Source organism: Bidens hawaiensis, unplaced genomic scaffold (genome assembly GCF_021521415.1).
Source record: "Bidens hawaiensis isolate Kalapana, Puna unplaced genomic scaffold, B.hawaiensis_p1.1 tig00002414_1, whole genome shotgun sequence".
NCBI classification, from domain to species: Eukaryota; Viridiplantae; Streptophyta; class Magnoliopsida; order Asterales; family Asteraceae; genus Bidens; species Bidens hawaiensis.
Window position 1 is genome coordinate 1,300,331 of NW_027491131.1, and position 26,564 is coordinate 1,326,894.

The 26,564-nt window shown below is 33.9% G+C and overlaps 2 protein-coding genes and 1 non-coding gene across 3 annotated transcripts; 2 read left to right on the top strand and 1 right to left on the bottom strand.

The window, feature by feature from the left end:
* Positions 1-2,490: 2,490 nt before the first annotated feature.
* LOC143619070 (protein PLANT CADMIUM RESISTANCE 2-like) lies at positions 2,491-3,910 on the top strand. The gene is made up of 4 exons (XM_077091093.1): positions 2,491-2,718; positions 2,839-2,910; positions 3,549-3,761; positions 3,831-3,910. The coding sequence occupies exons 1-4, from the start codon at positions 2,550-2,552 to the stop codon at positions 3,908-3,910; spliced, it is 534 nt and encodes a 177-aa protein (XP_076947208.1). The 5' UTR covers positions 2,491-2,549.
* Positions 3,911-7,390: 3,480 nt separating this feature from the next.
* LOC143619208 (U6 spliceosomal RNA) lies at positions 7,391-7,493 on the bottom strand. Its single transcript, XR_013151153.1, has one exon. It is a non-coding gene; the product is annotated as a U6 spliceosomal RNA (small nuclear RNA).
* A 280-nt stretch (positions 7,494-7,773) lies between these two features.
* On the top strand, positions 7,774-8,835 carry LOC143619069 (protein PLANT CADMIUM RESISTANCE 2-like). Its single transcript, XM_077091092.1, has 4 exons — positions 7,774-7,954; positions 8,059-8,130; positions 8,431-8,643; positions 8,744-8,835. The coding sequence occupies exons 1-4, from the start codon at positions 7,774-7,776 to the stop codon at positions 8,821-8,823; spliced, it is 546 nt and encodes a 181-aa protein (XP_076947207.1). The 3' UTR covers positions 8,824-8,835.
* The last annotated feature ends 17,729 nt before the right edge of the window (positions 8,836-26,564 follow it).

Below are 26,564 nucleotides of genomic sequence, written 5' to 3' on the forward strand. Positions count from 1 at the left end.
CATAACTTTCTTTCTTTTTTCTTTTTAATATAGTTCTCACATGTATAAACATATATTTGAAAGGATATTTCTGTAAAACAAACCAAACATCTAAACTTTATCAAATTCGTTAAATGCTAATGAAAGCAATAATAATAAAAGTCGAGAAGTTAACTATTGGATTATTTTTGTTGGTGACTTGGCCTTGTGTGAACAAATTGGTGATTATATTGAGAGCGTTATACAAAAGGTCATTGTCAACCAAATTGTGAAATTTATTCCTGAAACATAAATAGGTAGACGTTTTTGCAAGTGTTAATGTAGCAATTCTACAATAACTTCAAGATACGGGACTTTAAAGGTTATGGTTACCAACTTATAGTAACAAAAATATAAGGGGTGTTCACTAACGGATTACGAACCCAAAGCAGTACCTTGACTTCCTGGTGTCACTAATGCTTGTTTTTGTCATAAATATTCATGTTATGATGTGGCTGGCATACAAGTATTTGCCACCATGACCCAACCTTTGTTGCATATGGCGGATTGGCGGTGGTATTGAGGTTTTGGCTGAACATGAGGCTCAACGTTCTGTGGGTGGGAACAGGGACACGGAGAAGATATGATCGAGCAGGTGGTGACGATCCTATGTACAGTATTGTTGACACCTAAATCCTAGTTATGTTTAATGGTGGAAGGTTTTTAATGTCGATCAAGTGTGTTTTTGTTGATTAAGGTTTTTTCTTAATCATTGTTTTTTCTTGATCGATTTCAATATTTATGCTCAGGTAGTGTGATTATGTTTTTTTGTAATATAATTTACTTATGTTAGGGTTGTTATATGGATGATTATGGATCATATTTGATGGCTAATGTGAATCGCTAATAGAGTTCGGATATTTTTTTGAAATTGGAGGGAAATATAGACAGAGGTATGCAAATTACATGCTTGACAACGATAGACACGCAATTAGAACAACATAAAAGGACACAAAATTCTTTTCCCTAAATTATTGGCAGAAAATAGATGGAGGGACTTATAGTGATCCCAACAGAAAACCACGAAGAGTTAACATGTTCATTTTTCAAACGAGGGGCGCAATGGGGTGCCGCCCACAAACCACTTGGGCGCAAATTGAAGTTCTCTCTGTGTTCATATTAAGAAGCAGTCTGTAAAGTTGTGTTCATTAGATTTTTGCACTAAAGTTTTACAATTTTACATGTTGCCCCTCAACTTTGGTAACATAAACGTAAATCACAAAACTTTTTGTCTTTCAACTTTGCCTATCAATATATTACACATTTACAATAAAGCTTTCAACTTTTGTTACAAAACTTTTTGTTGAAATATATGGATGTTTCAGTTCTATAGCGAAAAATATTGAAAATTAAAGAGGATATTATTCTAATATAATTTTGTTTGTTTTGTATGTTGGATTGGACCGAGAACAATACGGGCCGAACTTAAAACTTATGCTGGGTTGAACACGTGTTGGTGGGCCAGGAGCTAAGTGGGCTGCAGTTGGATTTGAGGATTCAAGTAAGGACGAAGTCTATTTGTGTTATGATGAGATGAAATAAGTCTTGGACTTGCACCATATATTTAGGAGACATATTATTCATCGCAATTATGGGTTTTCTCTCGGCGAGTTCATCTTATTTTTTATTAGGGTTTCATTCGGTTAGTCTGGTTTTATTATTGTTCGTCTTTCTTTCATCATCAACTTATTTGTATCAGTAGATGATTATTTGTAATGTTGATCAAGAACTCATATTTGTGAGTTATAAAGGTTTGGGAGGGTTTCTTCGGTTTGGGTTAATATCTAATAAAGTTATGTTGCTTTATTTTGCCACTACATCTTTCTTGTTTGTAAGATTATCTGTGAACTCATATTTGTGAGTTCTAATGGTTTGGGAGGTGTTTTTTCGGTTTGGGATAATATCTAATAAAGTTTTGTCGCTTTATTTCGCCGCTACATCTTTCTTGTATCTAAGATTATCTGTAAATTCTTACACTTTTACTGTAACGAGCCGAACCAATATCGACAGAGTTCTAGTTGTGTTATCGTTGCGTTACATGGTAGCTTTTGAACATGTAATGCATTTAACGTACGGATAAAAAGACTTGTTTTTATTTAATTTGAAACTCCTTTTTTTAATCATTGAGGGTGTTGCTATTCTTTTAATGCCATTTGCCTAGTTTTTAAAAAAAATCCAGTTAATTTCATATTTTGTGCATACTTATGAGAATCTTGTAAACAAATTTATTTCATTATACCTTCCAATATATTGAAGTGATCACTATTTTCTTAGAACCATGTCACTAATTTTACAATGGTCCTAAATAAAGAAATAGAGGTGTAACAAAGGTGTCAGTTGTGGAGAAATGAAAACCATGTAATTTGCCCCTCAAACATGGAAAATGATGTGATTGAGCACCAATCTTGCTGATCCCTCATATACTTAATTTCTAATCAAGCTTAATATTTTCTTTATTATTTTAACATACACTAGATCCTTCATCTTCACCAATTCAAACAAGCAATCTCATTACTTTATATTCCATAACCATGTACACTGATCCATCCGATCATTCAAAACCAGCAGTCGGTCAACCGATGCAACCACCACAAGCACCATACGGTCAAGCATCACATGTGATCACACCGCCGCTAGATGTGATGTATCCCAGCAAATGGTCCAGTGGCCTTTGTGATTGCACCTCTGACATGTCCAATTGTAAGTCTGTAGCTTACCTTTTTGTATAAAGTATTTTGTATTTATAAGTTATAACCGAACAGAACCTCTTAACAAATATAGTTTTAATATTAACGTTACATTAAACTTGTCTGGTAATAGGCTGCATGACGTGCTGGTGTCCATGTATCACGTTCGGACAAATAGCTGAAATTGTGGATAAGGGAACTACTTGTAAGTATGGTTGTCACTTTGATGGTGTACAAATTATTTTGGTTGCAAATAAGGAAATGTTATAAGACAAACTAAAATATTTTGGTTGTGTTTATATGATATATGAATAAATTAAAAGAAAGTATGATTTGATATATTGTGTTAATAAACCTATTAAACTAACTGAATCTTTATAAGTTATAACTAATTTAACAATTAACACGCACACACTTTTAATAAAAAAAAAAAGATGCCGAGAGAATTTATTTTTAAAGTGGGCACAATTTACCGTTACCGCATGTTACATATGTTACATGCATTTACATTACGCATTTGTAGCAAACTATAAATGCTCATTGCATATGTTTCAATGGTCGGCTTGTGTTAAAAAATTATAAAAATTACATGTTTTCTTTGTGCAGTTTTCAAAGTTCTCACAACTCATAGTGGTTTTCAAAATAACCTGATCACACACATATATAATATACTATCTTTTAATTATTTAATTTTAATAAAAAGCTTAAAAAGTAATAAGAAAATTGTCTAAACTATCCAACCATTAATGTCTGACAGATCCAACCATGCTAGCTTGGTTTGTTGTTTCCGAAAACTGTAGTTAGCTTGATCACTGATAAATTTTATTTGACGTGTAAATACAGCTTGTCCGGTGTATGGGACTATTTACTCTATACTTTTGCTACTCGTTGGATTTCAATGGGTATTTAGTTGTCTGTATCGATCTAGAATGAGACAACAATACATGTTGCCCAAGGAACCCTGTAATGACTGTCTTATTCATTATTGTTGCGAGCAATGCGCCTTGTGTCAAGAGTATCGTGAGCTTAAACACCGCGGATATAACATGCTTATTGGTAAACATAAAATAAGTTTATTGATATTCCTCTCTAATTCTAGATTTTATTAATTTGCAATTTATTTAGGATGGCATGGAAACATGGAGAAGCAACCCCAACAAGCCGTCATGACGCCACCATATGCTCAGGAAGGAATGAAACGTTAATCGTGAAGTATTGAGTTCATACATAGCCGTCTCTAAGAATCCCTTTAATTTTTGGGCTTGAGATGAGTGAAAAAGGGCCTCTAAAATCTAAAATCTAAAATCACTTTTTAATATGTGATAAATAATTTTACAATTTTACCAATTGAATTGTATTTTCAAAGTCTAATACGGACCAAAACAAAATAAATGGCCCATATAAAACACAAAGAAAATTTTTTTCTATACATATAAAATGAACACTCATAATAATTCGACCCATGGCATTTGGTTCTTTAGAATTGATTTTGTAGACATTTATTTTAAAACAAAATTATATATAAAAAATATATAATTTTTCTTAACAGTTATGAACGTCTCAGGATACTGGGTCTGGGTGGCTGGCCCGCCCTCCCTTTAGCTGCCTTGAGTGCATATAAACATTTAAGATATGTTATCACAGCTTGTGAGTGTGTTATGAAATTTATTGGTTTTAAAAGTTTGTTTATGGCATGTTCTATAATGATTGTACAAGGTTTAATTTGCTCTTTATGAAGATATATAAATGTAACATGGTTTAATTTAATTTGCCCTTTATGTCCAACAAAAATTGTTTCTTTTAAAAAGATAGGAATTTTAACTAATATTTTCATATAATATATTCGATATCACCTTACAACCGAACCATGGAGCAGATTCGCGTTGGTGAAACCGACTCAAATCATGGTTGTGATCGGTCACCCAAGTACCAATCAAAGTTGGCCGCCTCATCATTTATCATACCCAACGGCTCAGAATGCATGGAATACGGTCACACAAAATTATAGTACAATTCCTAGTTATGCAAAAGCCCCAAACCTAAATTATGACATTAATTAGTAAATCCCCACGCGAAGAACTGCCCTAATGATCAAAACGTGGATGCACAAACACATCGTAACCGTTGTCTATCATCTCTTCCAGTTACCACCACCACACCACTATCACCGTCCTGACTCTGATACGGCTCCTACAAGAACACCAAACAAAACCTAATTAATATCTAGCTCTATGGCATTGAATGATGTTTTATGTAGGGGTGTGCGTGGTGCGGGTTTAGGCTAAAACCAAACCGAAAACCAAAACTTTGGTTTTTGTAATTTTAAAACCGTTCGGTTTTGGTTTTTTTTGGTTTTGGATTTTTTGTTTACGTTTTGGTTTCAGTTCGGTTTCGATTTTTACCATGTGTGAGCCTTGAAAGTTTTAGGCCAAAAAAGAAAATTTGTCGAAAATAATGAATCTAGGTATAAATAATTTTGTTAATTGTTAACTATAGACTATTATACATTGGCCAAAAGTGTTTGAGTTACATATATATTAAATTCTTATAAATTACTTAAAGTATAAACTAAAAAAATAAAAATCTAGAAATTTGGTTCGGTTCGGTTTTTGTTACATGCAAAACCAAAACCGACTGTTAGTTTGGCTTTTACAAAAACATAAAACCAAATCATCAGCTTTTGTTTTGATTCGGTTTAGAATTTTCGGTTTTCTTGCACACCCCTAGTTTTATGAGTATTTAAATCATGTTGTAGCATCCCTAAAATTTTTCCTTTTTTTTGTTTCCGGAGGATTTAAGGTTGCGTTTAGTTATGGTCCTGTTCGTAAAAAAAGTTAATTAATAATAATACTTAAAAAATAAATAAATATTTTTTTATGGAAAAACCCATCAAATAAATATGTTTTTTTTAGAAAATAAGAAAATTCCCTGGGCATCACACACACATATTTAACTTTTTGTAAAAATAAAAGAAAATTTGAATGATTCAAAACCAATTAATTATTTTAAAACAAAAATTGTTAGTACTTTATGTACAAAGTTACGATCAAATTCTGTTATAATAATATATATATTTTTAATAATTTAAATGACGTGAAACAGTTTTGTTCAAGTTGTTTAGTCAACTAGAGGAAACCTTCTGACAATAAAAATGTCTACTATTTTAAGTACGAAGTTACTAACATTTTTTTTATAAAATCTAGAATAATTTTATCATAACCAGATTAGTCACTTAAGTATCACGGAACGTTGTAAACACCTCCGCGATACTTGTAAAGTTGTAGGTCATAAAATGTGAAACGACTAATCGAGTTTATGATAAAATTAGCATTCGTCAATGGGTTGGTCTTTACTACCACCGTAGCTATTGATTCTGAACAACACGTTTATAGTAATGTATTATAAAGACTCTTTAATACTACTAGCGTAACTATCAATTTTGAACAACACGTTTATAGCAATGTATTATAAAGACCCTTTACGACTACTAGCGTAACTATTAGTTATGAACCACTCGTTTATAACAATTTATTAATTATAATTTTGGTTTTTTTCGAATTTATAAGATAGTTTGTGTATGTCTGACATATATTCGATTAACAAAAGGGTTTTATGGAAATTAAAATCAACAATAAAATAATAAAAGAAAAAGTAATCAAAATCAAAACTAACACTTTCAAAGTTTTACTTGGTCAATCAAAATGTCACGGTCATAATTAATAAGTCAATAATATAGTATAATTCATAGCTAATAATATTTGAAGAAATATAATACTATTCAACCAAGTTCTTTTATCAGCATAAACCAAACTTTATAATTATAGTTTTTTAACACGGGTTTTCATTGGGTTATATAGTTTTTTAGGGTTAAGCAAACCTTGACCATGAACTAAAATTAAGCAATAACCAGACTGCTAATGAATCAAATTAACCGATAACTGGAATTATGCGCCAGTTATGGTTAAGAGTGTCTAGTGGTACTGTGGTAGATACATAAAGTTATTGTATGGGTGCACAATACTGATCGGTGGCGTAATATGAGAAGTCGGAGCGGTATCCGGGAGGCAAAACTAGATTCCCAATGGCACAGTGTATTCAAGATCAAAATTAACCAAATAGATAGGATTAGTCTTTTAACAAGAAAAGCGCGATATTTATTAAACTAGAAAATAAGGTTGGACAATACAAAACAGGGTTGGATGATGGGCATTAGCCCACCATTCTATCACTATGAAGCTGTATATGAGAGTGCCCATCGCCGAATGTTAAACGAACCGAAAAGAACTAAAACATTCTTACGGCATGAATATATGCATATATGACTATATGCGGAATATTATGTATATGTGTTAATGTTGTAACAAAAACCTTGAAAATTCATAATTCATTTATAAAATTTTTAGTGGCCTTCTAAAATATAGAGTAAAGGTATACGAATATAACTATTATTGTTCCTTTTTTTCGAACGTCAATTTTGCTTTTAACACCTTAATTTTAATTCTTAGCTTATATTTGCAAGAAATTTGAACCCACAACATCATATTTATTTATAAATTATTTATGATATTTTTCTAAATAGGTTTTTTATCTTAAAATTTAATATTTTTAGGGCTTAAATATCAGGGGACCAAAAACAATGTTTCATTTATCTTGTTTAAGCCACTCAAGAATTACTATTTTATCTAAATGATTCTATTTACCAAGTATTGTTTAAGTATCATTCTTACGAAAGCGTCATGCTAATCTTCTCTGAATCATTCAAACTTTATTGAATGTCCCCAAAGGGACAAAATATGTGGCTCTTTCGAGTTTTCATTTAAAAATGATCACTTACTCAACGCGTCCATAAAGTTGATAAAACCTAATTTAATAAACAACTAATACATATAATTATACCATATTTTGACTATATCAACACATTATATAATACCTATGTGACATATATAGATATTACCTTAATTATTTTGACTTTACAAACACACATCACCAACTTAATACCTATATATTAGTCCACAATATATCCTTCATCCTCACCAATTCAAACAAGCAATTCCATAACTTTATAATAATGTACACTCCATCCGATTATTCACAACCAGTATTCGGTCAATCGATGCCACCACCAGCACCAGCATCACCACAAGCACCATATGGTCAACCATTGCAAACGGCAGCACCACCACAACACATGATGCATGCCGGTCAATGGTCCAGCGGCCTTTGTGATTGCACCTCTGACATGTCCAATTGTAAGTTCGTAACTGACCTTTATGTATAAAGTATTTTGTATTTATAACCAAACCTGTTAACGGATATAGTTTATTAATGTCATGTTACACTTGTCTGGTAATAGGTTGCATGACGTGTTGGTGTCCATGCATTACGTTTGGACAAATAGCTGAACTTGCGGATATGGGAACTACTTGTAAGTGTCTATGTAACTTTGATGGAGTACAAATTATTGTGGTTGCAAACAAGCATTAAAAATATTGTATTCATGAACTATTTTTATAACTAACTTTTTTTAAATACAAGCTTAAAAAATAATAAATATGGTTCAAACTATCAAAACCGTTAAAAGCGACCGACCCTAATCATGCTATTTTTGTTACCTACAACCGTAGTTAGTGATTTGACCTAAAATTATTGTCAAAACAAATTGAATCAGGCCATGAACACCTTTAAAATTCGAGAGTGACAAATTTTATTTGACGTGTAAATACAGCTTGTCCCGTGCATGGGGCCCTTTACACTATCCTTCTACTACTCACGGGATGCCAATGGATATATAGTTGTATGTATCGATCTAAAATGAGACAACAATACATGTTGCCCGAGGAACCCTGCAACGACTGTCTTCTCCATTTTTGTTGCGAGCCATGCGCCATGTGCCAAGAGTATCGTGAGCTTAAGCACCGCGGTTTTAACATGTCTATTGGTAACCTATTATAAGTTTTTTCATCTCCATCTCTCAAACTAACAAGTATAGTAATATTCTAATTCTTGATTTTATTTTATTAATTTTGCTATATTTTTAGGATGGCATGGAAACATGGAACGACAACGCCAACAGGCCGTCGTGACGCCGCCATTTGCTCCGGCTGGAATGAAACGTTAATTATGAAGTGTTGAATGCTTATAAGATGTGTTGTTACAGTCTGTGGGTGTGTTATGAGTTTATTGGTTTTTAAATGAATATAAAAGTTTGTTTGTGAAATGTTCTAAAATGATTGTACATGGTTTAATTTGCCCTTCATTAAGAATTAATAATGTTGCAACTTGCAAGTGTGTTAAGTTCTTTTTAAGTAACACTTCGATCAATATTTGTAACCATGCCCAATTAAAGTTATTCTATTTGGCAAATTGTAACTTTGTTTTCAATAGAGGATTTGCCATTCAAAAGGAAGTTACAGATCAAGTTCTAGATCGATAATCAAATATAATGTAAACGACTAATTCTCGTTTATACTAATTAGAAAATATAACTCATAAAACTGATTACAAACCCTCAAACCCTAACTCGGTTTGACTCTTGATGAACCCTAACTCGGTTGCATCTACTTCTCTTATTCTAATGTCTAACCATAACTCGGCTTATATAGACTAACCAAACTTGCTAGCCAAGACATTACCAAATATAATAAACCCTAATAATTCTTGGGCTGGGCTTTACACTTGGGCCAAACAACAATTGAGCCAACAATCACACCCCCCCCCCCCCAATTGTTGTATCCGACTCACCCAACTTACCCCCTAATTTCCTACTCGAAATTGGCGGATCTTCAACTTTACGCTTGTCATCATTCTCTTGATTCTCCCGAGACTTTTCTTGATCTCTTGCAATGTTCTTTGGGCTCCACCTAGCTTGAAGTAACACTTGCTTCGTTTGATCATTAGACGCCTTCCCTTGGGCTTGAATCTCTTCCTTTACCACGCGTTTAGTTTCTTGAACACTTTTCTTTGAACTTTGAATTTTGGAACTTGGATCTTTGATTGGAATCTGACTCGCAACCGGCTTGTCTTCTTTCAGTCCAACACTTTGAAGATCTGTACTTGAAAAATTCTTCATTCCAATGATATCTTACTTACCGGGACTTGTTATCTTGAGGCTAATCTTGTACAATCGATCCTTGGTCCTTGTCACCTTCATCAAAAGCTTACCTGTATCATCTTTAATGGTTAGCAAATCACGTTTCATGTGAATCTCGCAGCCACCCTCCGTTGCTTGACCAAGACTTATGATATTGCACTGTAGTCTCGGGATGTAGTAGACATCGGTCAACAGGCGTTGCTCCCCCGTTTTCCCTTCAATTAAAACTGACCCTTTTCCTCGAATATCAATACAAGATTCATCTCCGAATTTCACCGTTCCTGTTTTTCTTGTTCATTCAATTCATAAAAGTACGCTTTATTACCCGTCATGTGATTCGATGCTCCGTTGTCGAGATACAAAACATCTTTCTCCATCGGCTTGGTTTCGAAACGCTTTGGAATCACACCGTCTTCATTTAGTAAAACTGTCTTTTGATCACCTTTTATCATAAATAAAGAAGGATCAAAATCATCAACCTTGTTCAAATTAGATTCTTCCTTTTTCTTCATACGTTCCGGGCACATAGTCGCAAAGTGACCAAACTCATCACAGCGGTAACACTGAACTTGTGATCTATACTTTCTTCCTCTTTGACGATCATTCGTTCTTCTTTGTCCCTTATGACTTGACCCACGATCTTGACCACCTCGGTTTCCCAACCATCTTGGTTCTCATTGTCTCGGTCTTGACCTCTAGTTTCATGGCCTCTTCCACGCCCTTGTGAACTCGGCCAACCCTTACCTCGGCTACCGGACTGATCATACGTCTTGCCTTTGTAACTGTTTTCCGATCGATTGAAAAGTAACTGACCTTGCGAATTTGAAGAGCGCGCTCTCTCTCTCGTAGACGTTCCTCAAACGCCTTAAGTCTTCGAATAGCATCTTCAAACATCAAACTATCGAGATCAACACTTTGCTTGATTGAGGCTATGAGTTGAAAGTACTTATCTGGAACCGCATCCAGCAACTTCTTCACCAAGACATCTTGCTCGAACACGTGACCTAGACTCGTTGCCTTTGAAACCATACTTGTTACTTTTCCTGCAAACTCGTCAACAGTCTCGTTTTCCGCCATCTTGAGTTTCTCAAATTCACTTTTCAACATTAGAAGTCGAGCCTTTTGAACTCGCTTGGCCCCACAATACCGTGCCTTCAAAGCCGTCCATATATCCCGGGCATTCTTGTATTGAGAAATTTGAAGAAGAATATCACCATTCACCACTTGGAACAAAAACGATCTTGCCGTTTTATTCTTCTTCGCATCAATAGCCGCTCCCTCTTCTGGTTGAACAACTTCCCATAGGTCTTGATCATCCAATATCGCTTCCACCACAATCGCCCATGTGATGTAGTTTGCTCCATTCAACTTTGGAACTTGCAGTGAAATCCCCCCACTCGCTTTGGGTTGGATTACCGGTCTTTCTTCGTCACCTGTCATTGACGTCGAACCCCATTGCTCCACTACGTTGGGACAAGTACAACCAATAAATTCTGAACAACTTTTCAGAACCGAACCTCTTTGTTCACGAAACCAGGTCAACAAATACCTCTTGCTAAAATAAAAATATTCTTTCCTTTTTTTCTAAATCGTAACCGAAGAAAAAAAAAACTCAAAAGAAACAAAAATTTTCCTTGGTTTGCATTACCTGTGTACACGAACGGAAAGTCCAAAATTTTGACTTTTGTGACACTTAAATTCCTTTGTTCACAAATAATTAATTCACATAAATCGAAAACTCAAATCAAATATCGTTCACTGCCTCTGAAACGAATAAACCACCAATCAATAGAATATTCTTGTTCTTCTAATCTTTGCCTCCGTACAATAAGAACGCCGCCTCAGTTTTGTCCTAACCTGTCACCGTTCGTAGATACCACAATCACCGGAAGAACCGTAATTCCGTTGCTGGAACAAAAAAGTCCGACTGATTATCGATTTCTTGAACTTAGCTCTGATACCAATTCAAGTCCCAGATCAATAATCAAACACGATGTAAACGACTAACTCTCGTTTATATTAATCAGAAAATATAACTCAAAAAACTGATTACAAACCCTCAAACGCTAACTCGGTTTGACTCTTGATGAACCCTAACTCGGTTGCATCTACTTCTCTTATTCTAATTTCTAACCATAACTCGGCTTATATAGACTAACCAAAACCAAGACATTACCAAATATAATAAACCCTAATAATTTTTGGGTTAGGCTTTACACTTGGACCAAACAACAATTGAGCCAACAGCAAACAGTTTGTTTCTCGCTTACCTGTCTCTCTATTGTAATTGGATCATTTAGTGAAATTATCAATGAAAGAACTTTATCATGAAAAAGAAAAAAAAAGATAGTGATTTTAATCAAATATTACAATAAGACGTCTGCATTTGGTAAAATAGATATAAAGCGCCATAAGAAACATCTCGTATATATCTTAAAAATAACAATCGCAAGGAGACCCGGGTGTTCTACCTTATTAATTTTTGTCAATAAAAACTGTTCAGTTAGCGAGTTACATATATGTAACACTGGCTCACTGAGAGGAGTTAGAATAAAAGAGGTCAAAATTCTAGGAGAGGCAGAAAGAGTTGAGAGCCAAAAGAATTGAATTAAACGTTCTTAAATTTTTGTAGTGATTAATTTGCTAAAAAAAAAATACACCACTTGATTAGGCCCATGTAACATTACTAAACCAAGTCAAACTTAATATCAAATGAGGGGGGTGTACGGTGCGGTTTGATGTGGTTTTGGGTTAAAATCAAATCAAACTTTTGTTTTTAGATTTTTGAAGCCGTTCAGTTTCGGTTTTTCTGTTTTGTTTTGTTTTGTTTTGTTTTGTTTTGGTTTCGGATTTTTTGGTTTTTGGTTATTTGAGCTTAAAAATTTTAAGCCCAAAGAAAAGGTTAGTCAGAAAATAATAAATTTAGGTATAAATAATTTTGTTAATTATTAACTTAGTAAGTATTATACATTTGGCCAAAAATATTTGAGTTATATATTTATTTTACACTTATAAATTACTTAAATAAAAAATCAAAAAATTAAAATTTAGAAATCTTGTTCGGTTCGGTTTTTTCGTTTTTATTACATACAAAACCAAAACCGAACCATAAGTTCAGTTTTTACAAAAACATAAAACCATACCGTCGATTTTTGTTTAGATTTCAGTTTTTTTGATTTGAATTTTTCAGTTTCAAATTGATTTTTTCGGTTTCTGCACATCCATATGCCCAACAAAACTCAACCTTGCAAAAAAAAAAAAAACAGAAAAGAAAAGAAAAAGAAACACATAGGCTAGCTAGAAGATCCAACACAATCCCTATAAGCCCACAACCCCATACAACTAACTATACAAGTGTTTAAACCATCAGCCCATCAAGCCTCTATCTATACTCAAGCCCTTGAAGCCCTGAGCTGAGTCAAACACACGTGCAACTAGAGGTGTACAAAACCGGTTTCTTTCTCAAACCGAATCGGTTTATAAACCGAACTGGTTTGGTCAAAGGTTGGTCAAAACCGGCTTGACCCAAACCAGTTCGGTTTACAAACTGGTTTAAAAGCAAGATAGGTCGGCCTGGTCTAGGTCGATTCAGTCTGGTTTAGAACTGGTTAACAGGGAACAAAAATCGGTGGTTTAGGTCGGTTCATGAACCGGTTTGGGTGAAACCGGTTTCCTTATCAAACCGGTTCGGGTCGGTTTACCATAAAAGTGTCCCAAACCGTTTTTTTTACACCTCTACGTGCAGCCCTTGCAAACTATCAAAACCCAATACATAATACTATAAAAGTGGTCCAAGCACAAGAACCCATATAGTCATATTAAGCATGCGTACACCCAGGGCTTAGCCCAATAGTATAAGAAACTAAAGCACTAGCTTTAGCCCCCAAAATTTTGAGGCTCATTTAAAAAAAAAAGATTATCCATTTAACGTTCATATTAATATATAATTGCATTTTAACTCATAATTAATGCGTAGTCTGGTGGTATTCTTTTGTTCCATGGAGGCACAAGGTCGAATCCCCTCCCCTTGCCCTTCGTTCAATTTATTGTTTGTGCAATAAATTTTAATTGTTTTTTTTTTTTTACTTTTTAAAATACATGTAATATAATTTCTAATACTTGTTCTCTATTAGAATAAAATATTAGATTTGATTAGAATACATGTTCGCTATTTGATTAGAAAAAAAAGTTTATCATGTTGGTCGTTTTGATTGTTTCTTTTCAAGAATGCTATATTATATTTTTATTATGATATATACATACATACGTCATCGACCCTCACAACTCACTATCAACGGACTTTCATGGGCTAAGGTTTCTAAAGTTTGATTATTTTCATCAATCTTTCATGATTCAAGATTTCATTTTCATGATTCAAGATTCTTGCTTAGTTGAATATTGGCGTAATTTTCTCCTTCATTAAGTCTACTAAATTCCTTAGTTGGTTTATGTTAAAGTACTTTTTATTTGTCTTATAGTTTTTGATTTTGAATCGGAGTAGCTAAAACAATATCCCATATAAAATCTTATTAGTTACTTTCATCATATTTCGACGTGTTATGATTGTAAGCAAAAAAATTATATATTTTGGAAAAAAGGCCCAATATATTTTAATTCGCTTTAGGTCACCAAAAAGGTTGGACCGCCACTACGTACACCAGTTATACGATCCAAAATATAATACAAAATTAAACATTTATAGTTGAAGTAACGCAACCAATCCCGAAATCTACTTGGAGGAAAGAAGGAGCTCTAGATGGAACGAGATGATCACTCGCTCCACGTTTAATGAAAAAAAAATATGGCAAGCCAATCTCATGCAATAATGCAGGGATAATAAACCAAACAACCCCCGATTGGCGAATCAACCAGGACAAGCACTAATGAGCATTTGTACCGACACAAACATAATCTGGCAGGTGGTTAAATTGCATATTTCATTCTAACTTTTCAACCACTCTTTTAATTACTAGATATCTTTAGCAAGATTCTAGTTACTTACGGGTTTAGTGCTCTTGCCATGTGTTTATGATTATCATCATGATTAACTTAGTAGATTCGAGATTAAAGTGTTATTCTCCTTTGACTAATTGTCTTTTAAGTGCTTTGAGCATATCATCATCATCATCATCATCATCATCGTACTCAGTACGATGTTATTAGTTATTTTTATTTTTATTTTGTATGTTAGTTTAAAAACACCAACTTTCGATTGATCGGTTAAACAATAACAACGGTCTAATATTGAGAGCCACTGTGTCCACTGTCGAGGATTAATAACCGCTTTTAAAATTAGCTATATTACTATCGGATAGATACAATTGCCTATTGTCTGTGTTGCTTAGGTGAAAAATTATTTAAAAAATCCATATTTATACGAGAAATATTTAAAAATGTATTTATACACTTCATGCACATCAATATAGGGATGAGATCGGTACCGTACTTGTACCTGTATCCGTACCCGAAAGTACCTGTACCTAAAAATAGTAAATCTGGATGCCCGTACTCGTACCCAATTTTATGGTCCGGGTACCGGTACAGGTGTTTTCGAGTATGACACTCGCTTTGGTACCACTTTGTTATTAAAAAAAATTCTCCACTAAACTTGATATGAAATATAAAATCCATTCATAATCAAGTAATGAATTCCAAAACAAACAAAGTCTCCCAAAAATAAATGTTTAAATCAACATAACTTATGTAAAGAAAGTTAACATTCGTTTAATCTTTGCTAATCATCTTTTCATTTTCCATTTCTTTGTTTATTGCTTCCTCAATTTTTATAAAAAAACAAGAGAGAAGGAACTGATTCAACTGATATATATTATGTTTTGAAAAGCCCGCTTGAAAGTTAAGTTATGAGTGTTGGAAACCTAATAAAAGCTTTTTTATATTCTAAACGGGTACTAGTACCCGTAATACCCGTACCTGTATCTGAAAGTACTCGTACCTAAAATTAGTAAATTTGGTTACCCGTACCTGATAGACACACACGGGTATATAGATACGGGTATTAAACGGATACGGGTATTCAGGAAAAAAAATCTCATCCCTTCTTCAATACAAATGTGTACAATTATTGAAAACGACCAAAATAGCTTTGAGACAAAGCTCACATGGGAAAATCTTATAATGAAGATAAAGAGATGCAATTTAAAAGGCATCAACATCAGGAATTTACTGCCTTTGAACACAAATTTAACGAGATCAATATTAAGAAAAGCTTGAAAAGTTTCCAACAACATTGATCAATGGAGATAGAGACGGCAGCAGGTAGAAACGATAATTAGATGGTGATGAATAGTCGAGGTTTAAAATATCTGGTTAGTTGATGAGACTGAGAGAGCCACAGTTAAATTATTGATATTTTTAATATTTGGTATACCCTATCTACGGTCAAGTTATTTGAAAATTTTTAAACTTAACTCTAAATCGAAAAACTGATTTTAACTCAAATTATACTACTCAAATGATGAGAAAAACGTAAAATAAATTTATAATATGTATAACATAAATGAAAAAAATGTATTTTTATCACCAAAAAAGAAAAAGAAAAAGACACATTATATATTTCGAAATCGAATATCCGTGTCATGTCGGTTTGAAATTTATAAACCTAATTCCATAACACTTGTGTTTTGGGTCATTTAGCTAATGGTTATGTGAAGGTGGCATGACATCACTTTTTGATTAACTAACTTTTTGTATAACACATACTAAGAGCGTTCTCATCCCACCCCTTATCCCTAAACCAAAAATTACACTAAAGTTCATTATATTTTCTCTCTCTATTTCAATTAAATAATATTTTTTATATCTTTTATTATTACCTTTTGTCTTTCATTCACTCACAGCCACTCTCAAAATATATTAAAAAATTATAAGGGATAAACAGTAACTTTTAAAATATACAGAAAAATCACTATTTTTTTCTAAAATATAAAAACTCTTCACTCACAAAACCCTGAATCACTCTCTAAATTATAAAAACACCTCTCACATTAAATGAGGGGTTGGATGAGAATGCTCTTAGTATTTTAGTTTTCTAAATTTGATTCTAAGTTATAACTAACACTAGGTTAGAGCCCGTGTTCCACACGGGTGAAAAATATAATAAAAATAAAAGATTATTATATGTAATACGTAAATTTAATTGTTTCATATAATAATTTTTTATTTATGAATTTTTTTATTAAGTTTTTGATATTTTATGCAATGTAATTTTAAGTTGAAAACCAAATCTTGATGTTTGATTTATTTCAAATAAATTATTCATTCCGATATTGTTATATTAAATATCGTGTGTAAAAAATGATATTTATAACAAAATGTTGTCACAAATTTAAAAACTTATTTTATAAAAACTAAGGTCTTGTTGTAAAATAAAGAGAGAAACGATGAACAATCTTAAATTGTTGTGTTAAAGAGATATGAGAAGACAATGTCATATTTTGAATTATGAAAATGTTAACAATTAAATATAATTTTGATTTTATACTTAAAGAGAAATCACATTTATATATGTTAAGTCAAGAAATCAAACACAATTACCATTTTAGTGGAGTTGGTAAGCACATTTGGTTTAAAACATGAGGTCTTGGGTTTGAAACCCGTATCACACAATAATATATTTTTCTAAATTTTATAAAGCCTTACGGGTCATGGGTTACAATAGGAAAACGGGTCATGGGTCATTATATAATAGGAAATAAGGACATAGCATCTACTTGGCATCCTATATGGAGTGCCTAGTTAAATGTCGTATGGATAACTTATATTGATTTAATAGTATATTTAGATTATATTAGATGTGATAAGAATATGCCTTATAACATAACATCACTTTCTAATACAAATAATTTCATCATTTCATTTCATTAGTACCAGTAAACTTTATATTATCAATTTAGTGAATATGAAAAATCTGAAAAATACATATTTTTAAACCTATATCTTTGCACATATATAAATTAGTTTTTATCCCTTGTATTACGAGTTTGTTTACATTATTTGTTTCTAATTTTTATATATTTTTTTGGATTTTAATTTTATTTATTGTAAGAAAATTAATACTAGCATACTCAGGGTTTGATGACGAAAAAGTATTACAAATAAATCAGATGTTATAACCCAGTTTAAAAGCTATCTGGTTTTGGTGAGACCCATGACCAATTTATTTATTTTTACTAATAAAATTGTTTCTTTACTATAAATAATATTTAAAAAAATAAATCAGATATTAATTTTTAGTATATCCCTATTTTATAGGATTTTCGGATCAAATATTTGGTGAGATTAATTTTTAATTTAATGAGATGTTATAACCCGTTTATGGGCTATCTCAGTTTGATAAGATCCATATCCGTGAATTCAGATCAAATGCATTAGAAACCTCCATTTACAAATAAAGCAATCTGATATCTTAAGAAAATTTAGAAAGCAACCAAAAAACTTTTAATGGTTTTGTTTATATATATTTAAGATATAATCATTACATACATCAAAATGATAATTTTATGGATTTTTCTAAAATCATGGTTGACTTGGAACTCTAAGTCTTGCAAGTGGATAACATAAATGTAATGTGCCTATTATTACTGCATTGATAGATAAGAAGCTTATGGTTTTGGTGTTATCGTGTCCCTTCATTTGCCAATAGAGCTTGTCACTATTAGGATTGTGTTCTCACACGAGATTATTCTTCCTTTCCTTTTTTCGAAATAATCATTTGAAATCATTTATTTATAAAATAAACTGTGAAGTAACACTAAATCGAAATGGACAGTCCGATCGGGTATTTCCTCAGATGTGAGTATTTTGAAGTGTTATGAGAGCAGATCCAAGCTAATGCCTACAAAACAGAACATTTGAGCATATGTTATTAGTTATTTTTATTTTGTATGTTAGTAGATTCGAGATTAAAGTGTTATTCTCCTTTGACTAATTGTCTTTTAAGTGCTTTGAGCATATGTTATTAGTTATTTTTACTTTGTATGTTAGTTTAAAAACACCAACTTTCGATTGATCGGTTAAACAATAACAACGGTCTAATATTGAGAGCCACTGTGTCCACTGTCGAGGATTAATAACCGCTTCTTACAATTAGCTATATTACTATCGGATAGATGCAATTGCCTATTGTCTGTGTTGCTTAGGTGAAAAATTATTTAAAAAATCCATATTTATACGAGAAATATTTAAAAATGTATTTATACACTTCATGCACATCAATATAGGGATGAGATCGGTACCGTACTTGTACCTGTATCTGTACCCGAAAGCACCTGTACCTAAAAATAGTAAATCTGGATGCCCGTACTCGTACCCAATTTTATGGTCCGGGTACCGGTACAGGTGTTTTCGAGTATGACACTCGCTTTGGTACCACTTTGTTATTAAAAAAAATTCTCCACTAAACTTGATATGAAATATAAAATCCATTCATAATCAAGTAATGAATTCCAAAACAAACAAAGTCTCCCAAAAATAAATGTTTAAAACAACATAACTTATGTAAAGAAAGTTAACATTCGTTTAATCTTTGCTAATCATCTTTTCATTTTCCATTTCTTTATTTATTGCTTCCTCAATTTTTATAAAAAAACAAGAGAGAAGGAACTGATTCAACTGATATATATTATGTTTTGAAAAGCCCGCTTGAAAGTTAAGTTATGAGTGTTAGAAACCTAATAAAAGCTTTTTTATATTCTAAACGGGTACTAGTACCCGTAATACCCGTACCTGTATCTGAAAGTACTCGTACCTAAAATTAGTAAATTTGGTTACCCGTACCTGATAGACACACACGGGTATATAGATACGGGTATTAAACGGATACGGGTATTCAGGAAAAAAAATCTCATCCCTTCTTCAATACAAATGTGTACAATTATTGAAAATGACCAAAATAGCTTTGAGACAAAGCTCACATGGGAAAATCTTATAATGAAGATAAAGAGATGCAATTTAAAAGGCATCAACATCAGGAATTTATTGCCTTTGAACACAAATTTAACGAGATCAATATTAAGAAAAGCTTGAAAAGTTTCCAACAACATTGATCAATGGAGATAGAGACGGCAACAGGTAGAAACGATAATTAGATGGTGATGAATAGTCGAGGTTTAAAATATCTGGTTAGTTGATGAGACTGAGAGAGCCACAGTTAAATTATTGATATTTTAATATTTGGAATACCCTATCTACGGTCAAGTTATTTGAAAATTTTTAAACTTAACTCTAAATCGAAAAACTGATTTTAACTCAAATTATACTACTCAAATGATGAGAAAAACGTAAAATAAATTTATAATATGTAAACATAAATGAAAAAAATGTATTTTTATCACCAAAAAAGAAAAAGAAAAAGACACATTATATATTTCGAAATCGAATATCCGTGTCATGTCGGTTTGAAATTTATAAACCTAATTCCATAACACTTGTGTTTTGGGTCATTTAGCTAATGGTTATGTGAAGGTGGCATGACATCACTTTTTGATTAACTAACTTTTTGTATAACACATAAACTTAGAGCATTCTCATCCCACCCTTTATCCCTAAACCAAAAATTACACTAAAGTTCATTATATTTTCTCTCTCTATTTCAATTAAATAATACTTTTTATAGCTTTTATTATTACCTTTTCTCTTTCATTCACTCACAGCCACTCTCAAAATATATTAAAAAATTAAAAGGGATGAACAGTAACTTTTAAAATATACAGAAAAATCACTATTTTTTACTAAAATATAAAAACTCTCCACTCACAAAATCCTAAATCACTCTCTAAATTATAAAAACACCCCTCACATTAAATGAGGGGTTGGATGAGAATGCTCTTAGTATTTTAGTTTTCTAAATTTGATTCTAAGTTATAACTAACACTAGGTTAGAGCCCATATTCCACACGGGTGAAAAATATAATAAAAATAAAAGATTATTATTTGTAATACGTAAATTTAATTGTTTCATATAATTTATTTATGAATTTTTTTATTAAGTTTTTGATATTTTATGCAATGTAATTTTAAGTTGAAAACCAAATCTTGATGTTTGATTTATTTCAAATAAATTATTCATTCCGATATTGTTATATTAAATATCGTGTGTAAAAAATGATATTTATAACAAAATGTTGTCACAAATTTAAAAACTTATTTTATAAAAACTAAGGTCTTGTTGTAAAATAAAGAGAGAAACGATGAACAATCTTAAATTGTTGTGTTAAAGAGATATGAGAAGACAATGTCATATTTAGAATTATGAAAATGTTAACAATTAAATATAATTTTGATTTTATACTTAAAGAGAAATCACATTTATATATGTTAAGTCAAGAAATCAAACACAATTACCATTTTAGTGGAGTTGGTAAGCACATTTGGTTTAAAACATGAGGTCTTGGGTTTGAAACCCGTATCACACAATAATATATTTTTCTAAATTTTATAAAGCCTTACGGGTCATGGGTTACAATAGGAAAACGGGTCATGGGTCATAATATAATAGGAAATAAGGACATAGCATCTACTTGGCATCCTATATGGAATGCCTAGTTAAATGTAACTTATATTGATTTAATAGTATATTTAGATTATATTAGATGTGATAAGAATATGCCTTATAACATAACATCACTTTCTAATACAAATAATTTCATCATTTCATTTCATTAGTACCAGTAAACTTTATATTATCAATTTAGTGAATATGAACAATCTGAAAAATACATATTTTTAAACCTATATCTTTGCACATATATAAATTAGTTTTTATCCCTTGTATTACGAGTTTGTTTACATTATTTGTTTCTAATTTTTATATATATTTTTGGATTTTAATTTTATTTATTGTAAGAAAATTAATACTAACATACTCAGGGTTTGATGACGAAAAAGTATTACAAATAAATCAGATGTTATAACCCAGTTTAAAAGCTATTTGGGTTTGGTGAGACCCATGACCAATTTATTTATTTTTACTAATAAAATTGTTTCTTTACTATAAATAATATTTAAAAAAATAAATCAGATATTAATTTTTAGTATATCCCTATTTTATAGGATTTTCGGATCAAATATTTGGTGAGATTAATTTTTAATTCAATGAGATTTTATAACTCGTTTATGGGCTATCTCAGTTTGGTAAGATTCATATCCGTGAATTCAGATCAAATGCATTAGAAACCTCCATTAAAAATAAAGCAATCTGATAGCTTAAGAAAATTTAGAGAGTAACCAAAAAACTTTTAATGGTTTTGTTTATATATATTTAAGATATAATCATTACATACATCAAAATAATAATTTTATGGATTTTTCTAAAATCATGGTTGACTTGGAACTCTAAGTCTTGCAAGTGGATAACATAAATGTAATGTGCCTATTATTATTGCATTGATAGATAAGAAGCTTATGGTTTTGGTGTTATCGTGTCCCTTCATTTGCCAATAGAGCTTGTCACTATTAGGATTGTGTTCTCACACGAGATTATTCTTCCTTTCCTTTTTTCGAAATAATCATTTGAAATCATTTATTTATAAAATAAACTGTGAACTAACACTAAATCGAAATGGATAGTCCGATCAGGTATTTCCTCAGATGTGAGTATTTTGAAGTGTTATGAGAGCAGATTCAAGCTAATGCCTGCAAAACAGAACACCGTTGAGTCTCGCTACGGGAAGGACAGAGTGGGGGGTCTTCCCGTAACCACCCTCCGGCGTGAGAATCAGTACTGTATCTTAGTCGGAAATAATACGAGTACCGGATATTGCGTAAGGCTTGGGAGTGTGAATGAATACCTTGAAGAGATGATCTTCGTATTTATAGCCGAGGGTATGGGAAGGTGATTAGTGGAGTTGTCATTGTCAAGTTATTCCCTTTCTACCTGAATGGACACGTGTCGAGCCTTTGTTGGGTGTGACAGCCTAGACCCGTTTACTGGACAGCCATTATCTGTGCATGTCATGGGATGGCCAGTACGTGTCCAGGTGTCATCTTTCCGTTGGCTGATGTCGCTATCAGGTGGTATTAGGAGGATCTTCTAGAAATATTTTGTTACAACTGCTCTTCCATACGTGTGATGAGTCCCTGAGAGGCCGTTTCAGTTTCCGACTTAATTGCAAAAACTTTTCCTCTAATCTTCTTATCTTCTTCTTCCTTTGATCTTCCAAGTTTTCCGATCAATCATGGCTGGTGGTAAGAAGAAGGGTAGCAAGGTTAAAGAGGGCAAGAAGGATACGTCGAAGGGGTTGGTGGAAAATATATGCATCAACTGGAAACTGTCTGATTTCTAAGACATTGTCAGCCTTTATGGGTCGGCGCCGGAGTGGGGGCCGGAGCTTCCTTCTCCTGGTTCTACGGCTGACCAGCCGCCGGCCGGGAAGATTGCTTTGTATGGTGAGTCTTTCACCACAGGCAATTTCCGATTGCCCATCACTAGGTTTTTGGTGATTTCCTGGTTGCATCCGAGATTCATATTTCTCAGTTGCCCGTTCGGGGTCATGAGGCTCCGACATTTCGAGTTTTGCTGTAGAGTCCTCGAGATGGAGCCTACGGTGGATCTCTACCTCGCGATCTATAAAATTCAAACCCGTGGCAGCTAGTTTAGCTTCGTCGTTCAGGGAAAAGCAATAGGGACTGGGCCTTCGAGGAGTGCTCATGAATGGAAGAACAAGTTCTTGTGCGTTAATGCAGACGTTATTCTGCTAGCCATGACCCACCGCTCGCTGACTACCAAATTTTCCCTTCCTGCTGCCGACACGGAGGGTTAGGAGTGGTTCCAGAAGTTGACGCGGACTCCTACTCCTATGGGTCTGATCCCTGAGTCCGCGTTGGTTCAGGTGGGGATGAGCCACCTATGGCGATATCCTGCGGAGCAGCCATACTTCTCCCGAGACGACGGACGTAAGCTTTTCCTCTACTGTGTCTGTTGATGTTCTTTATGCCTTTTTTATGCATGTTTGCTCTCTTTTTCCTTTTCTTACAGGGGAATGTTCGTTGTTTGAAGTTCTTGTTCCCACCGTCGTGGGGGATATGTTCAGGATGCCCTTGGAGATGTATCAAGAGCCTGTTCTTGATCACTTCAAGGGTAATTTCCTTTTTCCCACCTGTGGTCACACAGAGCCGGTAGTCACCGAGTCCGCGGTGGCTCAAGGTGTGTACATTCTTAACCCTAAACCTCTTACCGTTATGCATCCGGATGGGACAATAGTCCTTTCTTCTAGTGAAGAGTCTTCTAGTGAAGATTCGAATAGTGAAGAGTCTCCATCCGGTCATCAGGAGAGTTTTCATGCTGGCGTTGTACGTGCTATTGCAGATTTGATCCATCGCAGGAAGAGGGCGGATATTGCTGGTGTATCCGGTCTGAATAAGGATTCTGACGCCAATGAGCCAGCTGGTGGTGAGGCTACTGTGGACACCGATGATCTCGCTGGTGGGGAGGTGTCCTCGACTTCTGATCTCACTGGTGGAGGGGCAACCGGCAGAGCCGAGGAACCCGTCGGTGGTGAGGCAGCCAAAGGTGCCGGTGACCTTGCCAGTGGGGAGGTTACCATAGCTGGGGGAGGGTCCCCCCCCCCCTTAAGAAGATCTGATTGACCCGGCTCCAGGATCGGGTCAAGAGTAGGACTTCTATACGGTATCCTGCAGGTAACTGAATGCGTAATCTTCATGGACTCATGTTGTAAACGTCTAACTTTTGTTTCTGGATCAACAGCTGTCGCTGCGCAGCATCCGCCTTCCCCGCCTCCGGAGGTTTTGCAGGCGAGGGTTGGCGAGGATGTGCCTCTCAAGGATGTTGATATGCCGCCACCCGAGGTAGTGGTGGAAACTGAGGTTGTTGTAACACCCCGACCAAAGGCGGATTATACATCGGGGCGCCACATATTGTTTCATTACTCGTGACACTATTTGGTGTCAATATTTAATAAATATATTCATTCACGCAAGCGCAACGTATACATAAGATATAAATAAACCAACTTAAATCAATATATTATAAATCAAAATATTCGAACAGCAAAAACTTGTCTTGATACATTTTAATCTAGGTCCAAAATAAAGAACTTCCTACGTGTCCTTAAGCTCCCAAAACGGCTACAGCAAACCTGAACATGTGTTAAAATAAACGTCAAACACTTTCGTGTTGGTGAGAAATCAAGTTTAATACAATACATAGATAACAATAAATCTGCGCGCAACATGTGTATGTCTGGTTTTCAACAAGGGTGTAATCTGATCGGGACCAACTCTAAGAGACAAGACTGCCAGTGCTCACAATTGAGCTCACAAACAAGACTAACTGTGCATGTGTATACAAAAGAGAAAATCATAAACGAATGTTCTCCCGTGTTCATCTAATGGTACCATGAAAACTGCGGAATAGACCGTCCATACGGTTAATGATCCACACATACAAATAAACAGCCAAGTTTACGTCCTCAACACATGGGATACTGCGCGACTAAAGTTCATAAACAGTTTAAGACTCAAGTTTTGTATGAACACATGAACATCCCAAAGCATTTAAAATAAAAGGGATTAGATACGAGATAACTCACTTGATAAACGATGCGGTGTAAGATAAAGCAAGAACCAACTTTAAACAAGCACAAGTTATCCTATAAATAAGATTATTGTTTTAATGATCTGTTTTAAGTCTTGATTATAAGTTAGCATAATTAAAAAGTAAATTATTATATATAATATATATATATATTACCGGAAAAGCAGGGAAGAACAAGGAGGAAGACGGAGGCAAGAGAGGAGACGGCAGGAGGACAACGGCAGAGAGCAAAAAGGGAGGAAGAGATAATAAGAGAGATTAAGTGTTTGTGTGTGATGTGTTATGAAAATATTATTATTATTTATAGGAAAACCCTAGGAGACATAAACCCTAGAAAAAGGGGAAAAGATTTCAAAAAGTAAAAGAAAAGATATCAACGGTAAAAAGTTCTGAAAAGTAAAGATATCAAAAGATATGGCAGCTGCAGGGGGCAAGATAAAGCTGACAGGGAACAGTAAAAAGCATGGGCGGATCAGATAAAGGTACTGGTCAAGCATGGCAAAAGCAGATCTCAAAAGATAATGTCAGTCACTTTATCTACCAACCAATGGGGTTGGTACGCATGCAGCGCCGAAAGTAACTATTCAGACATTAGATAGGTTAGGTCAACAGCACAGAAGATAAGACAACACAAAGCATACAGGCTGGAATAAACAGAAGATACAAGGGTTAAGCGCGGGAAGGCTGAGTGCGCGAGCGCGAAGGCTGGCACAACAATCCTTAGCGCACTGCGGGAAGAATCACAAATCCTTCGCGTGCTGCGTGAAGAACAAGAATTCTAAGCGCATCGCGGGAAGAACATACATTCTTAGCGCATTGCGGGAAGAACATACATTCTTAGCGCGCTGCGAGAAGAGTTCTCTCCACGCATCGCAGGAACAAGATGTCTTCACGCAGGCTTCCATGTAAGGAGTCTGGCGCGTGGAGCTGCAGACATCCTTAAGCGGGAGGAACCAAAGGACAAGCAAAGAGTTAGAAGAAAAAGAGGAAACAAGGCTTAAGGGCGGGACAGCGACAAGAGGGAACAGAAGGCGGAAAGAGAGAAGAGGGATGGGACGGCGGAAAGAAAGAGAGAGAGAGGCGGGAAGGAAAATATATATATATTATTATTAAAAGTAAAATATAAGTATAAATAAATATTAAATCATAAAAGAAAGAGATCGGGTCAGAGAAACGGGTACCTGGGTCGGGTCGGATC

Coding starts and splice junctions, on each gene's coding strand:
- LOC143619070 (XM_077091093.1), top strand. CDS start 2,550: ATGTACACTGATCCATCCGATCATTCAAAACCAGCAGTCGGTCAACCG. Junction 2,911..3,548: donor TGTGGATAAGGGAACTACTT/GTAAGTATGGTT, acceptor GTGTAAATACAG/CTTGTCCGGTGTATGGGACT. Junction 3,762..3,830: donor CGGATATAACATGCTTATTG/GTAAACATAAAA, acceptor CAATTTATTTAG/GATGGCATGGAAACATGGAG.
- LOC143619069 (XM_077091092.1), top strand. CDS start 7,774: ATGTACACTCCATCCGATTATTCACAACCAGTATTCGGTCAATCGATG. Junction 8,131..8,430: donor TGCGGATATGGGAACTACTT/GTAAGTGTCTAT, acceptor GTGTAAATACAG/CTTGTCCCGTGCATGGGGCC. Junction 8,644..8,743: donor CGGTTTTAACATGTCTATTG/GTAACCTATTAT, acceptor CTATATTTTTAG/GATGGCATGGAAACATGGAA.